This window comes from Bos mutus, chromosome 18 (genome assembly GCF_027580195.1).
Source record: "Bos mutus isolate GX-2022 chromosome 18, NWIPB_WYAK_1.1, whole genome shotgun sequence".
Lineage (NCBI taxonomy): Eukaryota > Metazoa > Chordata > Mammalia > Artiodactyla > Bovidae > Bos > Bos mutus.
This window is the reverse complement of record NC_091634.1, coordinates 2,140,087-2,154,938: the sequence shown is the minus strand read 5'-3', so window position 1 is coordinate 2,154,938 and position 14,852 is coordinate 2,140,087. Positions and strand designations below refer to the sequence as shown.

Genomic DNA, 14,852 nt, shown 5'->3' with positions numbered 1-14,852 from the left:
CTTCCACTTTAGGGGCACAGGTTTGATCCCTGGTCAGGGAACTAACATCCTGCATGCTGCCTGGTGCAACGCCCCACCCCCACCCCCCAAAAATGGAGACAAACCCACCTTGTCACTTACAGTCATGCAAGTCAAATGCCCCAAAGTGAAGGCCTGGTGTGTGGACGTGGATTCTCCCCCACACCCATTGCTCTCCCGACACCCCCATCAAACCAGTTCTACCTTGTCCCCGTATGGCTCATCACAGCTGGAGAAAAACACACCCCCGAACTGACTGGTCTTGCTTCAGATTCCTCTGTTCCCTCACATTCCCTGTGTGTCTGCTCCATACCTTTCCTATGGAGCTCCTCAAAAGTCCACCTCCGCCTGTCCCATCTTTTTTTCTCAAAGACCCTGTTTCTTCTCCATTGAGCTCCTGGAGCAAAGGGAAGAGATCTCTTCTAACTGCCTCAACCATTGGCCTTAGGGCCTGTGCTCTGTCCTTAATAATTGACTGCTAATAGTCTGAAACTGCCTCTGGCTGTTGCTGGCCCTGAAATTGTGCCCCGGTTGCCAGCTCCACTGTCTAGGTCAGGGCCATATGGCATCATGTATTTTTACTTCTTGGAAGTTACTTTGATCAACATTCAAACATGGTGATATTGTCTCTCTGAAACACAAAGATGGGCACTCACATACACCCCACACCTTTTTATATGCTCAGTTCTTTCCTCTTTAAAATACAGTGTTCTCAATTAGCTACATTTTCCTCTCCTATTAAATACCATGTTGTACTGTTGCAGAATAATGGGGTGCAGAAAGAATGGTCATGTCCCAGGGGAAATCTTGGGATAGGTCTCCAAGTAAGGGTCCCTGGTTTCCTACAGGAAAGAATTCAAGAGGGAGACATAGTAGAGTGAGCCATGCTGTGCCGGGCCGCCCAAGATGCCTGGGTCATGGTGGAAAGTGCTCATGAAACGTGGTCCACTGCAGAAAGGAATGGCAGACTCCTTCAGTATTTTCGCCTCAAGAACCCCAAGAATGATAAACAGGTTTATTGAGAGAAATACACTTTCCATAGGCAGAATATGGTTGTCTCTGAAGGGGAGAGTGACCCTGGGCTGTGGGCATACTTAGTTTTTATGAGCTGGGTAATTCATGCACTAACGTGTGGGAGGATTTTTCCAGCTATTTGGAGGAAAATGCAGAAGTTGATTTTGGTAGTTATTTCACAATATATGCGTATATATATATGTCGAATGTCACATTGTGTGTCTTAAATATGCATGATATTTATTTGTCAATTATACCTCAGTAAAACTTTAAAAGAAAAAGGTGCAAGGTATGCTGTGCTTGCCTCCACTGAGTGGTGCTCATCCAGGCTACACATTGCATCCATGAGGCATTTTGCAAATACATTTGTGCCCTGACCAGAGATTCCCCTTTGAAAAGTCCATGTGGGGGCTCAGCCTCAATGGTATTTAAGGGTGCTTGGTGCATCTAGCATTGAACATCAGGACTCTTAAGTCCTTCCATCCTGAGGGATGAGATCTGGGCTGAGGGTAAGGCTGCTTTGCCCTGAGTGGGTCTGGACCAGGGCCTGCTGTGTGACCTGAAGGGAATCATGGGGTTAGCAGAGGTGCCTCCTGCTGCTGTGTGCATGAAGCCTCACCAGGAGGGGAGTGTGATCTGAGGGAAAGTTTGGGAAAGTCCCGTGTTGGACTCTGTGCAGGAGTTGACTGTTCTGCGTCCCTCCTGTGACAGTGGCCACAGAGGACTGTCTGTTCCTCATGGTGAGGGCTTCCCTGTGTGCGGGGTTGGGGCTCAGGAAGGGGGTGTGTTGACTCTAAACATTAAACAGAATGTTTTCAATTTTCAGGATAGACCTCTGAAGACTCATGTTGCCTGAGGAAGCCCAGAAGAGGAGGAAGGTGAAAGGAGGAAGAGTCTGGAATGGCTCTTTCTCAGGTGAATTCATATTCTTGGTTGATTATTCTGTTTCTCCTTTCTTTTCTTTTTTAATTAATTTTTTTTTTTGAATACAGCTACTTTGCAATGTTATGTTAGTCTCTGCTGTTCTCCTTCCTTCTTTGCACTTGCTAATCTCTGACTCCAGAAGTAGCCTGCTTGATTCCTGTTCATTCACACTCACCCAGGGCCTTCTCTTAGTCACTGACACGTACCCTTAGATTCCATCTGTGACTCAGTTTTCTACTCTGTAAAATGGAAACGGATCTTTCTCTGATGAGTTATTACATTGACAACAAGTTAATTCATGAAAAGCATCTAGAGTAATGCTTCCGTGGTAGCTCAGATGGTAAAGAATCTGCCTGCAATACTGCAGACCTGTGTTTGATCCTTGGGTTGGGAAGATCCCCTGGAGAAGGAAATGGCAACCCACTCCAGTATTCTTGCCTGGAGAATCCCATGGACAGAGGAGCCTGGCGGGCTACAGTCCAAGGGATCACAAAAGAGTCAGAAACGACTGCTACTACTCCCACTAGTATTACTAGAGTAATTCATAACATACAGGAAGTGTTCAAAACTTGTAGTCATTGCTGTTAATCATCATCACAGTTTTTGGATTCTGAGCTTTCCTTAACACCTTTGTATAGATGACCCAGTGTTGAATTTCTGTTTGTGTATTTCATGTGTCATACAGAAAAATGAGAAATCCACATTGATTTGGAGGCCATTGTAATCTCCTATGGGAAAGCAATTAGAGAGGCATCAGATCAGATCAGTCGCTCAGTCATGTCCGACTCTTTGCGACCCCATGAATTGCAGCACGCCAGGCCTTTGTGTCCATCACCAACTCCTGGAGTTCACTGAGACTCACGTCCATCGAGTCAGTGATGCCATCCAGCCATCTCATCCTCTGTCATCCCCTTCTCCTCCTGCCCCCAATCCCTCCCAGCATCAGAGTCTTTTCCAATGAGTCAACTCTTCACATCAGGTGGCCAAAGTACTGGAGTTTCAGCTTTAGCATCATTCCTTCCAAAGAAATCCCAGGGCTAATCTCCTTCAGAATGGACTGGTTGGATCTCCTTGCAGTCCAAGGGACTCTCAAGAGTCTTCTCCAACACCACAGTTCAAAAGCATCAATTCTTCGGCACTCAGCCTTCTTCATAGTCCAACTCTCACATCCATACATGACCACAGGAAAAACCATAGCCTTGACTAGATGAACCTTCGTTGGCAAAGTAATGTCTCTGCTTTTGAATATGCTATCTAGGTTGGTCATAACTTTCCTTCCAAGAAGTAAGCGTCTTTTAATTTCATGGCTGCAGTCACCATCTGTAGTGATTTTGGAGCCCAGAAAAATAAAGTCTGACACTGTTTCCACTGTTTCCCCACCTATTTCCCATGAAGTGATGGGACCAGATGCCATGATCTTCGTTTTCTGAATGTTGAGCTTTAAGCCAACCTTTTCACTCTCCACTTTCACTTTCATCAAGAGGCTTTTTAGTTCCTCTTCACTTTCTGCCATAAGGGTGGTGTCATCTGCATATCTGAGGTTATTGATATTTCTCCCAGCAATCTTGATTCCAGCTTGTGTTTCTTCCAGTCCAGCGTTTCTCATTATGTACTCTGCATATAAGTTAAATAAACAGGGTGACAATATACAGCCTTGATGTACTCTGTTTCCTATTTGGAACCAGTCTGTTGTTCCATGTCCAGTTCTAACTGTTGCTTCCTGACCTGCATGCAGATTTCTCAAGAGGCAGATCAGGTGGTCTGGTGTTCCCATCTCTTTCAGAATTTCCCACAGTTTATTGTGATCCACACAGTCAAAGGCTTTGGCATAGTCAATAAAGCAGAAATAGATGCTTTTCTGGAACTCTCTTGCTTTTTCCATGATCCAGCAGATGTTGGCAATTTGATCTCTGGTTCCTCTGCCTTTTCTAAAACCAGCTTGAACATCAGGAAGTTCATGGTTCACATATTGCTGAAGCCTGGCTTGGAGAATTTTGAGCATTACTTTACTAGCGTGTGAGATGAGTGCAACTGTGCGTAGTTTGAGCATTCTTTGGCATTGCCTTTCTTTGGGATCGGAATGAAAACTGACCTTTTCCAGTCCTGTGGCCACTGCTGAGTTTTCCAAATTTGCTGGCATATTGAGTGCAGCACTTTCACAGCATCATCTTTCAGGATTTGGAATAGCTCAACTGGAATTCCATCACCTCCACTAGCTTTGTTCGTAATGATGCTTTCTAAGGTCCACTTGACTTCACATTCCAGGATGTCTGGCTCTAGGTGAGTGATCACACCATCGTGATTATCTGGGTCTTGAAGATCTTTTTTGTACAGTTCTTCTGTGTATTCTTGCCATCTCTTCTTAATATCTTCTGCTTCTGTTAGGTCCATACCATTTCTGTTCTTTATCGAGCCCATCTTTGCATGAAATGTTCCTTTGGTATCTCTGATTTTCTTGAAGAGATCCCTAGTCTTTCCCATTCTGTTGTTTTCCTCTATTTCTTTGCATTGATCGCTAAAGAAGGCTTTCTTATCTCTTCTTTTGCTCTAAATACCTTTACATGAATCTGTCAGAATACACATTTCAACTGAATCAATTTCTTCTCATTTTGTATGACGATAAGAGCTCTCCTTATGACCCCATTGATGATATGTGTTTTCATTTCAGCAGCAGATAACCGTCGAGGATGTGGCCATCAAATTCACTCCTGAGGAGTGGGAATGCCTGGCCCCTGCGCAGAGGACTTTGTACTGGGACGTGATGCTGGAGACCTACAGGAACCTGCTCTCTGTGGGTGAGGATCACTTCCCTCTCAAGTTGGGATCTGTCCTTGGGTATCTTTACATTTTCCCTCATATGCCTTTTTGGAGCCCCTACCTTGCTTGGCTGAGCTCGAAGCTCTATTGAATCAGAGGCCAAAAGCTTCATAATGTGGCATGAGGACTTTGAAATTGCCCTTTCCTCCTTTGATCTGCCCGTGTTATGATACCTCGAGGGTGGGTCCAGAGCTTGAAAATGCATAAAGCCTGTAGCAAACTTAAAACCTACACTTCCCTGTTTTGAAAATTTTATTTATTATTTTTTGGCTGTGCTGGGTCTTTCTTAGTTGCAGTGATCAGGGGCTACTCACCAGTTGCGGTGCTCGGGCTTCTCATTGTGGTGACTTCTCTTGCTGTGGTAGGCGGGCTCTAGGGCGCAGGGTCTCCACAGTTGTGGTGTACGGGCTTAGTTGCTCTGCGGCATGTGGGATCTTCCTGAATGAAGAATTGAACCTGTGTCCCCTGCACTGGCAGGCAGATTCTTAACCACTGAGCCACCAGGGAAGTCCCACTTACCTTTTTACTACAAGCAAGATGTCTGCATATTACACTCTTCCCTGTGTATTCACTTGATCTTAGCCAAAAGGCTAAGAAGCGATTCCCCTGTGCATTCAGAAGGAGGCAAGCTGTGGATTGAAGTGTTTTCCACAACCGCCCCATATTGTCCTCACTCCTCAGCTGAACAAAGAGCTGGGGTTCTGGAAACAATATAGCATGTGATGTTTCTTTCTTGCAATTAGCAATAATTTCTTTTTCTGACCTGACTATTCTTATGTCCATTTTGGAGTAAAGAAAAGAGAGCACTGGACCCTGGAGAGGGAAGTGAAAATAGCAAAAAAGAAAAAGAAAAAAGGGAAAAACCACTAAAGGGGTGGAAAGTACCATGTGTAGACACAGGTCAGATCTCAGATGAACGGAGAAGAAACTGCACCATTAATAGTTTCAGGGAATCTCTCCCCAAGGGGAAGAGTTCTGTGGGAAAACAGTTTATTTTTTGGTAAACTCTCAGAGGAAATTGTTGTTCTCCCCATTCTTTAGTATGTAAAATGTATCTCGTCCTCCTGTGGTGCCACAGCTCCTACAGAGACAAAGGCAAGGTCTTTATATGATCTACAACAGCCTGTCATTTGACTCCTGTCAGCTTTATCTCTTGACTTTGAGGAACGTGGGATGGGCTCTTTCAGAGGGGTCTCTTGCCCCTGCATCTCCACTTCTGTGTGTGCTTTCATTGGCTGCTCAGTTCTTGGTCCCTGCAAGTAAGAGCTGAACTGCTCTGTAGCACCACGCTCAGCACCTGTCCTAGTTCCATCCCTACTCACTCTTCTAGGAAGACGTAGTCAAGGAGGTAGGAAACCACTGGTGCTCTCTGATTCTATCTCTCACCCTAGAACCTGCACGGAGCTGTCTCAAGCCCCATCTGCCTGTTCAGATCCCTCAGCCCTTCCTTCTGGGGTTGTTATGTAGGAGAACTGTAAAGACAGTAGACAGATCTTCTCTTTGATCCTAGGTCCTACATGGGGAGCATATGTCGGCCTTTGAGATTCTTAACTCAGTGTCTGTGAGGAGAGCGCACATCTCAAGATCCTGCAGGATCCTCCCCTCCTGTCTTGTATTTTCATCACTCTTCCACTGCTCTACCTGGTCTGGGAATGTAGACTTTTCCTGATTGCCTATTGTCTTAAGTTGCCTCCGATGATTGCCTTTGAAATACACATTCCTAGGATCTGAGATTTTATCCTATATTTTTTTGCTGTGATAATAACACTTTTAAGGGATAGACAACTTCTAGGGACTCTCCTTATGGAGTAGGGTTATTTGGTGACAGAAACTTCCCCCCCACACACCCTGAGACTTTTTTTTTAATTGAAGTATAGTTGATATACAGTGTTGTATTGTCTTCTGATGTAAAGCAAGGTAATTTAGTTATACATATGTATACATTCTTTTTTTTATTGTGTTTATCACAGGATATTGAATATAGTTCCCTGTGCTGTACAGTAAGACCTTGTTCTTTATCTGTCCTATATATAATAGCTTGCATCTGCTATTTGCAAACCCCCAACCTGTCCCTATGCATGCACACTTGGCCACCAGAAGTCTCTTCTGTATGCCTGTGAGTCTGTTTCTGTTTCATAGATAAGTTCATTTGTGCTGCATTTCAGATAGGACATACAAGTGATATCATATGATATTTGTCTTTCTCCTTCTGACTTATTTTGCTTAGTATGATAATCTCTAGGTCCATCCATGGTGCTGCAAATGGTACTATTTCATTCTTTTTTATGGATGAGTAATATTCCAGTGTTTGTGTGTGTATGTGTGTGTGTGTGTGTGTGTGTATTTATATGTGTAGACACACAACATCTTTATCCATTCATGTGTTGATGGTCATTTAGATTGTTTGTATGTCTGGCTATTTATAATAATAAATAGTGCTGCTGTGAACATAGGGGTACATGTATATTGAAAAGAGTCTTTTTACTTATTTTTCATTTAAAAATTTTTTTATTTTTGCCACATCTCAGACCTTGTGGGAACTCACTTTCCTGACCAGGGATCAAACCCAGGCCATAAGTGACAGTGCCAAATCCTAAACACTAGACCACCAGGGACTCCCAGCATCAAGCTCTTGCTTCTTTCACTTTCTTTGTAATTCTGGGTTATGTACATAGCCTTCTAAGTCTTGTGCCCTCATTTGAAAAATAATGGTAGTTTACCTCAGGCTTTTAAAACAAATATGTACTGTTAGATAGCTTATATATAATAATATTGCATATTTTATAGAAAAGCTCTAAGTTACTGTTGTTTAATGATATATATCTACTTTGTCATGTTTTGTTATGCTATATCCCTTTGTGTGCATTATAGTTTATATGCTTTTATTTTGCAGTTTGTCCTCAACAATGTAGTCTGTGACCTTAGTTAATATACATTTTAGGCACACACTTCATACTACATATCTGGGGACAATAAGCTGGAGAATTAAAGGGCACTGCATAGATAAGAAATTGCTCTGCTTGGTTATTATATAATGGCAATCATGAAATCATGTGACTTTTGTCTTCTTTCTTCAGGTTCTGTTCTTTTGTTGTTCATTCACAAAGTCATGTCCAACCCTTTGCGACCCCCATGAACTGTAGCATGCCAGCTTCCTCTGTCTTTCATATCTTCCAGTTTGCTCAAATTCATGTCCACTGAGTCGGTGATGCTATCTAACCATCTCATCCTCTGCCACCCCCTTCTCCTTTTGCCTTCCATCTTTCTCATAATGTTATATATTTTCCTGACCTAATATTTTAGAAGTCAGTTATGTCAATACCTTTTACAGTTTTCATATTGTGTGCCCTTTCCAGGGTGAAATTCTCTTCTTTATTCTTAAGGAAGAATGTTTAGAATTCCATAGAATATAATGTTGTACAACATGTTTACTTATTACTGGTTGTTTTACTACAATAGTAAAGGGTTGCTTTACTAGAATAGAAAGGGTTACTAGAATAATGTGTTTATTAATTTTTATTGTGATTTACAGTTGATGGTCTTTCAGAACATATTATGCAATATAACTGACATTTACTTGTTAATGTTATAAAATGCCTGTTTTTCATGGATATTGATGCTTTTATAACAGGTAATTCAGGAAAATACTTCATTTTTTAAATATCCCTAGTAAATTCTTTATTTTCTCAGTGCTGTATTTGTTTTGCAATTCTAAACTGCCATTTATTTAGGTTACTTGTTAGATAAGCTTGTTTTGGATTATTTACCATTATATTACTTATTTTAAGTATTAATTTATATACAGTAATGATGTAGATACTGTATGTAGATTATGTATAATAAGTATGTGGAAAATATGTCTAATATGTTTCTCATCAGTTACAGTCAGTATGTATATGCTTTGGGTTCATGGTCATGAGATTAGCCACTTTTTAAGAGCTAACATAAGTTTACACAACCTGAGTGTTTTTGTCCTACAGTGTCTGAAATGAGGCTATGCTAAAATCAGTTTGAATTTCATGTGAACATACTTTATTTATTAAAGAATCCTATTTCTTTACTGTTTCTCAAAATTTGAAGATCATGGTTGGGAAGTTTCATAACTACATTCAGTGTAAGTGTTATTTTTGGTATAATATGTTTTCAACATAAAATATTTATGAATTATAATTAATAACATACCTATGATTTTTTTGTATTTTGTAGATATCTCTCCCATACATATTATCAAGAAATTACAATCAAAGGAGAACACTAACTCAACAGATACATTCCAAACAGTGATTTTGGGAAGACATGAAAGCCATGGAGTCCAAGATTTTTACTTAAGGGAAATACGAGGCAATACGCTTGAGTTTGAGTGTCAGTGGAAAGATGATGAAAGAAATTACAAAGGAGTGCTTGTAATCCATAATGAAAAGCTCACTGATAGAAAAGATCAACGTGGTAGAAGCAATGCAGGAAACAATGCAATTGAAAATAAACTTGCATTAAGCTTTCAGGATGAATTGCAGATATTTCGAATGGAAAGGAAAATTTTTGAATGTAATCAAGTTGAGAGTGTTATCAACAATAGTTCCTCAATTTCAGCTCTCCAAAGAATTCCTCCGAGTGTTCAAACCAACACTTCTAACATGTATGGGAATAATTTTATCCATTCTTCAATACTGACAAAAGACCGTAAAGCGCATAGGGAAAAACCTTACAGGTGTAATGACTGTGACAAAACCTTTACTCATGTCTCACACCTCACTAAACATCAGGTAGTCCATACAGGAGAGAGGCCATACAAATGTGATACATGTGGCAAGGACTTCAGTCAGAGTTCGAACCTTGCAACTCATCAGAGAATTCATACTGGAGAGAAACCTTACAAATGTAATGAGTGTGGCAAGGATTTTAATAGAAAATCAAACCTTGAAACTCATCAGAGAATTCATACTGGAGAGAAACCATACAAATGTAATGTGTGTGGCAAAGCCTTTAGGGTGTGTTCAAGCCTCAGGAGCCATCAAGTAATCCATACTGGAGAGAAGGATTACCATTGTAGTAAATGCAACAAGGCTTTTTCCCGTAATTCCAAGCTTCTAAAACATCAAAGAATTCATACTCGAGGGCAGCCCTACAAATGTGATGCATGTGACAAAGCCTTTATTTTGCGTTCAAGCCTAATCAACCATCAGGTAGTCCATACTAGAGGGAAGTCTTACCCATGTAATGAATGTGGCAAGACGTTCATCAAACGTTCACACCTTAGGCTTCATGAGAGAATTCATACTGGAGAGAAGCCATACAAGTGTACTGAATGTGGCAAGGGCTTCAGGCAATGGTCTGATATCAGAATTCACCTAAGAATTCATGCTGGAGAGAAACCTTTCAAATGTAGCAAGTGTGGCAAATCCTTTACTCGGAGTTCACACCTCACTAGACATCAAATCATCCATACTGGAGAGAAACCATATAAATGTGAGGTCTGTGACAAGTTCTTCAGTTGCAATTCACATCTTGCAGGTCATTGGAGAATTCATACCGGGGAAAAACCTTACAAATGTAATGAGTGTGGGAAAGCCTTTAGTGATCGTTCAAGCCTAACTTACCATCAGGTAATTCATACTGGAGAGAAGTCTTACAAATGTAATGAATGTGGCAAAGCTTTTATTAAGCCTTCATATCTTAGGCATCATGAGAGGATTCATACTGGAGAGAGGCCATACAAGTGTACTGAATGTGGCAAGGCTTTTATCAAGCTTTCGCATCTTAGGTATCATGAGAGGATTCATACTGGAGAGAAACCATACAAGTGTACTGAATGTGGCAAGGCCTTTCAGCAATGGTCTGACATCACTATTCACCAAAGAATTCATGCTGGAGATAAATCATAGAAACGTAGTAAGTGTAGTGTAGCAAATCCTTTAGCCTTTGAAGCCTCAGTAAATACCAGGTGACCCATACTGGAAAGAGACTTTACAAACAATGAATGTGGCAAGGCTTTTTAGCAGGTGTTCACACTTTAAGCTTCATGAGAGGATTCATACTGGATAGAAATCATACCAATGTATTGAGTATGGCACAGCCTTTAGACAATAGTCCTACCTCAGGATTCACCAAAGAATTCACTCTGGAGAGAAACTTTACCAATTCCATGAGTGTGGGAAAACTTTTGCTCAGGGTTTACACCTCCCTAATCATCAATAATCCATAATCCATACAGGCTTGCAGATGTACTGAGTTTTGCAAGGCTTTTAGCTATTGCCTTAAACTCCAGGTTCACCAAGTAGTCCATACAAAACAAATGTAATGAATGTGGCAAAGTTTCAAATTATTGCTCACTTTTCACTAAATAAAGGGATCTGTATTCTGGAGTGAAAGCATACAAGTGTAGTGTGTGATAAGGATTTTACCCATATAGTAAACATTGGGGGACGATATAGGGTTGACACCTTCAAAATACAATAAACATGGTAAAGACTTTCCCTTGAATTCAAATATTATGCAACAATAGAGTCTATATTGGAGAGAAATCACTAAACTTTAGAATATACATCCTTGAGAGAAGCCACAAAAAAATAATGTGCATGCTAGTTACAGTTCACAATGGTGGAGTAGAAAGACAAGTGTTCATCTTCTCCTGAAAGAGCACCAAAATCGCAACTAGCTGTTGAACAGCCATCAGCAGGAGGACATTGGTCCAAAGACCAAGAAGCCACAATAAGATGGTAGGAGGGGCGCAAACACTATAAAATTAAATCCCATACTGGCTGGGTGGGTGACGTACAAACTGGAGAACAATAATACCAAAGAAGTTCTCCCACTGTAGGGAAAGTTCTGAGCCCCACCTCAGGCTTCCCAGCCTGGGGCTCTAACAAAGGAACTGGGAATACCCAGGAATCTGACTTTGAAGGCCAGCGAGATTTGATTATAGAACTTCCACAGGACTGGGGGAAACAGATTCCACTCTTGGAGGGCACAAACAAAATCTTGGCATGCACCAAGACCCAAGGGAAAGGAGCAGTGACCCCCACAGGAGACTGAACCAGACCTACCTTCTAGTGTTGGAGGGTCTTCTCTGGAGGCATGGGTCAGAAATGGCTTGCCATGGGGGCAGGGGCACTGACAGTAGCAGCCTGGGAAGGTCCCCCTTGGTGTTAGTCCTCTTGGAGGCCACCATTAACCTGACCATAAACCCCAGAGCTGGGTTGCCTCAGGCCAAACAACCAACAGGGAGGGAGCACAACCCCACCCACCCATCAGCAGATAATTGGATTAAAGTTTTACTTGGTGAGGCCCTGCCCACCAGAGTGGGACCCAGTTTTTCCCACCCAGTCGCTCCCATCAAGAATCTTACACAAGCCTTTAGCCTCATCTACCAGAGGGCATATAGAAGAAACAAGAAGAACCACAATTCCACAGCAGCTAGAACAAAAGCCACATTACTCTAAGTTAATTAGGGTGAAAAAGAAGAATTATATCACAGATGAAGGGACAAGATAAAACCCCCAAAAAACAACTAAATGAAGTGGAGTTAGGCAACCTTCCAGATTATTCATGATTCAGAATAATCATGAAGATGATCCAGGATCTCAGAAATAGACTGGAGAAGATGCAAAAAACTGTTTGCCAAAGACCTAGAAGAACTAAAGAATAAACCAACAGAGATGAACAATACAGTAGAAAGAATCAATAGCAGAATAACTGAGGCAGAAGAATGGATAAATGACCTGGAAGACAGAATGGTGGAAATCACTTCTGCAGAACAGAATATAGGGGGGAAAGGAATTGAAAAAAAAAAAAAAGCCTAAGACCTCTGGGACAACATTAAATGCATTAACATTTGCATGATATGGGTTCCCAGAAGAAGAGAGAGAGAGAAAGGACCAGAGAAAATATTTGAAGAGATAATAACTGAAAACTTCCCTAACATGGCAAAGAATATAGTCAGCTTACCAGGAAGTTCAGAGTCCCAGGCAAGATAAATCTAAGGAGGAAAACACTGAGACACATAGTAATCAAACTGCAAAAATTAAGACAAAATATTAAAAGCAACAAGGGGAAAATGACAACATAAATGGGAGCTCCCATAAGGTTAAAAACTTGATTTCTCAACAGAAATTATATAAGCCAGAAGGGAATGGCACTATATATTTAAAGTGATGAAAAGGAAGAACCTACAAACCAAGAATACTCTAACCAACAAGACTCATTCAGATATGATGGAGAAAGCAAAAGCTTTCCAGACAAGCAAAGGTTAAGAGAATTCAGCATCATCAAACCACTTTTACAATAAATGTTAAAGGAACTTCTCTAGGAAGGAAACACAGGAGAAAGAAAAGACCTACACAAAATAAACCCAAAACAATTAAGAAAATGGTAATAGTACCATACATATCAATAATTACCTTAAATGTAAATTGATTAAATGCACCAACCAAAAGACAGACTGGCTGGACCAATAAAAACATGTGCATGTATGCACTTCGGCTTACCACATCACTCTCCTTAATCCCCCAAATTGTAGGTAATTATTTTATATTGTTAGGTTAATCATGTTCCTATTATGGCTTGCGATTATAATTATTTTTGAATCTTGGATGCTATTGATTGTGAAAACTGATAAACATCTTTTACTATTGTGATTATGTAACTGTTATTCACTTAATACCATTGTATCATGATTGGTCAACAGAAAATAATAGAATTCTATATCACCAAAATTGCCATTTAATGGAAAAACCTGTAATCACTTTTTTAAATCCAGATGCATAACAGAATTATCTTGGAATTTTTTTGAAAAATACAAATGCCCAGGTATTGCTTTTTTTCTCCAAAGCTCCAGATGTATTTTTTTTTCTAAAGCACTTTTTTTTAAATTTTTATTTTATTTTTAAACTTTACAATGTTGTATTAGTTTTGCCAAATATCGAAATGAATCTGCCACAAGTATACCTGTGTTCCCCATCCTGAACTCTCCTCCCTCCTCCCTCCCCATACCCTCCCTCTGGGTCGTCCCAGTGCACCAGCCCCAAGCATCCAGTATCGTGCATCGAACCTGGACTGGTGACTCGTTTCATACATGATATTATACATGTTTCAATGCCATTCTCCAGATGTATTTCTAATGAACAGCCATGTTTAAAAATAACTGGACTCTATGGCAAAAAAAGGGTGCAACACTAGTGGTTTTACCCAAAGATGAAAACTGGAGCATCAGAGGATTTATATTTGAGAGCACCCTTACAACTGTAATGAATGTTGTAAAGCTTCAAATGTCCGTGCCTTTGGCATAATGAGAGAATTAATGCAGGACAGAAAATACACAGATATACTTAATGTGAAAATACCTTTAAGAAACAGTGTGTCCTCAGGACGCACCAAATAATTCATATTGGGGAGAATATTTTAAAAAGTATGTGGTAAATTTCTTAACCAGTTTTCCCAATGGACCACATTTCAGAGGAAACTATACTGGGAATAACTAAGTCTTCAGTTTTTTTGAGATTCGTCTGAGATACTATATACTGCAGAATAATTCAAAGTCAAAATATGTTAAAACTCATGACACAATTATCCTGGGAACAAGGACTTGTGTGGAAATGTTTCATTATCTCCAGTGTGTATTTAAATAATTAAATTTTCTTGAAAAGACTACTTTGACTTTAAACTTGAAGTTTGAAATCTTTTGATCTTATTCATTCAATACAGGCCTTTCACAATGGTCTTGTTACAAAAATCACAAGTCGTGTGCCCAACGTACAGTGAAACTCATCAATACTAAACATAAAGAGTTTGGACCAGAGAAAGGTTTATTACAAATTCGTACAAGGAGATGGGTGGCTCATGCCCTAAGAACCCCAGAGTTACTGAAAGCTTTCAGCAGGTCCCTTTAAAGCAAAAGGTGAGGGATGGGCATGGTTAGTTGTTGGAGACTTCTCAGTGTCAGAGCCTTTGTTCTTGAGGTCCGGTCATGGTCAGGTAACGATGTTCCTGTACCTCTCTACCAGATGAATGTTATTCTCTGTCCTGAACAGAGAGGACAAAGTCCCAATGCACAACTTTCACTCTTCAAGGTCCCAGTCCTGACC

The 14,852-nt window shown here is 40.6% G+C and overlaps 1 protein-coding gene across 11 annotated transcripts in view; it reads left to right on the top strand.

Annotated features, from left to right (window-relative positions):
* The window catches only part of LOC102279629 (zinc finger protein 665), a 54,851-nt gene extending 40,446 nt beyond the window's left edge, over positions 1-14,405 (top strand). For 9 of the 11 annotated variants that reach the window (XM_070387031.1, XM_070387028.1, XM_070387029.1 and 6 more), the window contains 3 exons: positions 1,859-1,947; positions 4,625-4,751; positions 8,980-14,405. In XM_070387031.1, coding sequence (XP_070243132.1) covers positions 1,933-1,947; positions 4,625-4,751; positions 8,980-10,655 — 1,818 coding nt within the window. In that variant the 5' untranslated portion in view covers positions 1,859-1,932 and the 3' untranslated portion in view covers positions 10,656-14,405. The remainder of the gene's footprint in view (positions 1-1,858; positions 1,948-4,624; positions 4,752-8,979) is intronic. The other 2 variants (XM_070387035.1, XM_070387037.1) reach the window with 1 other exon arrangement.
* Positions 14,406-14,852: the final 447 nt, after the last annotated feature.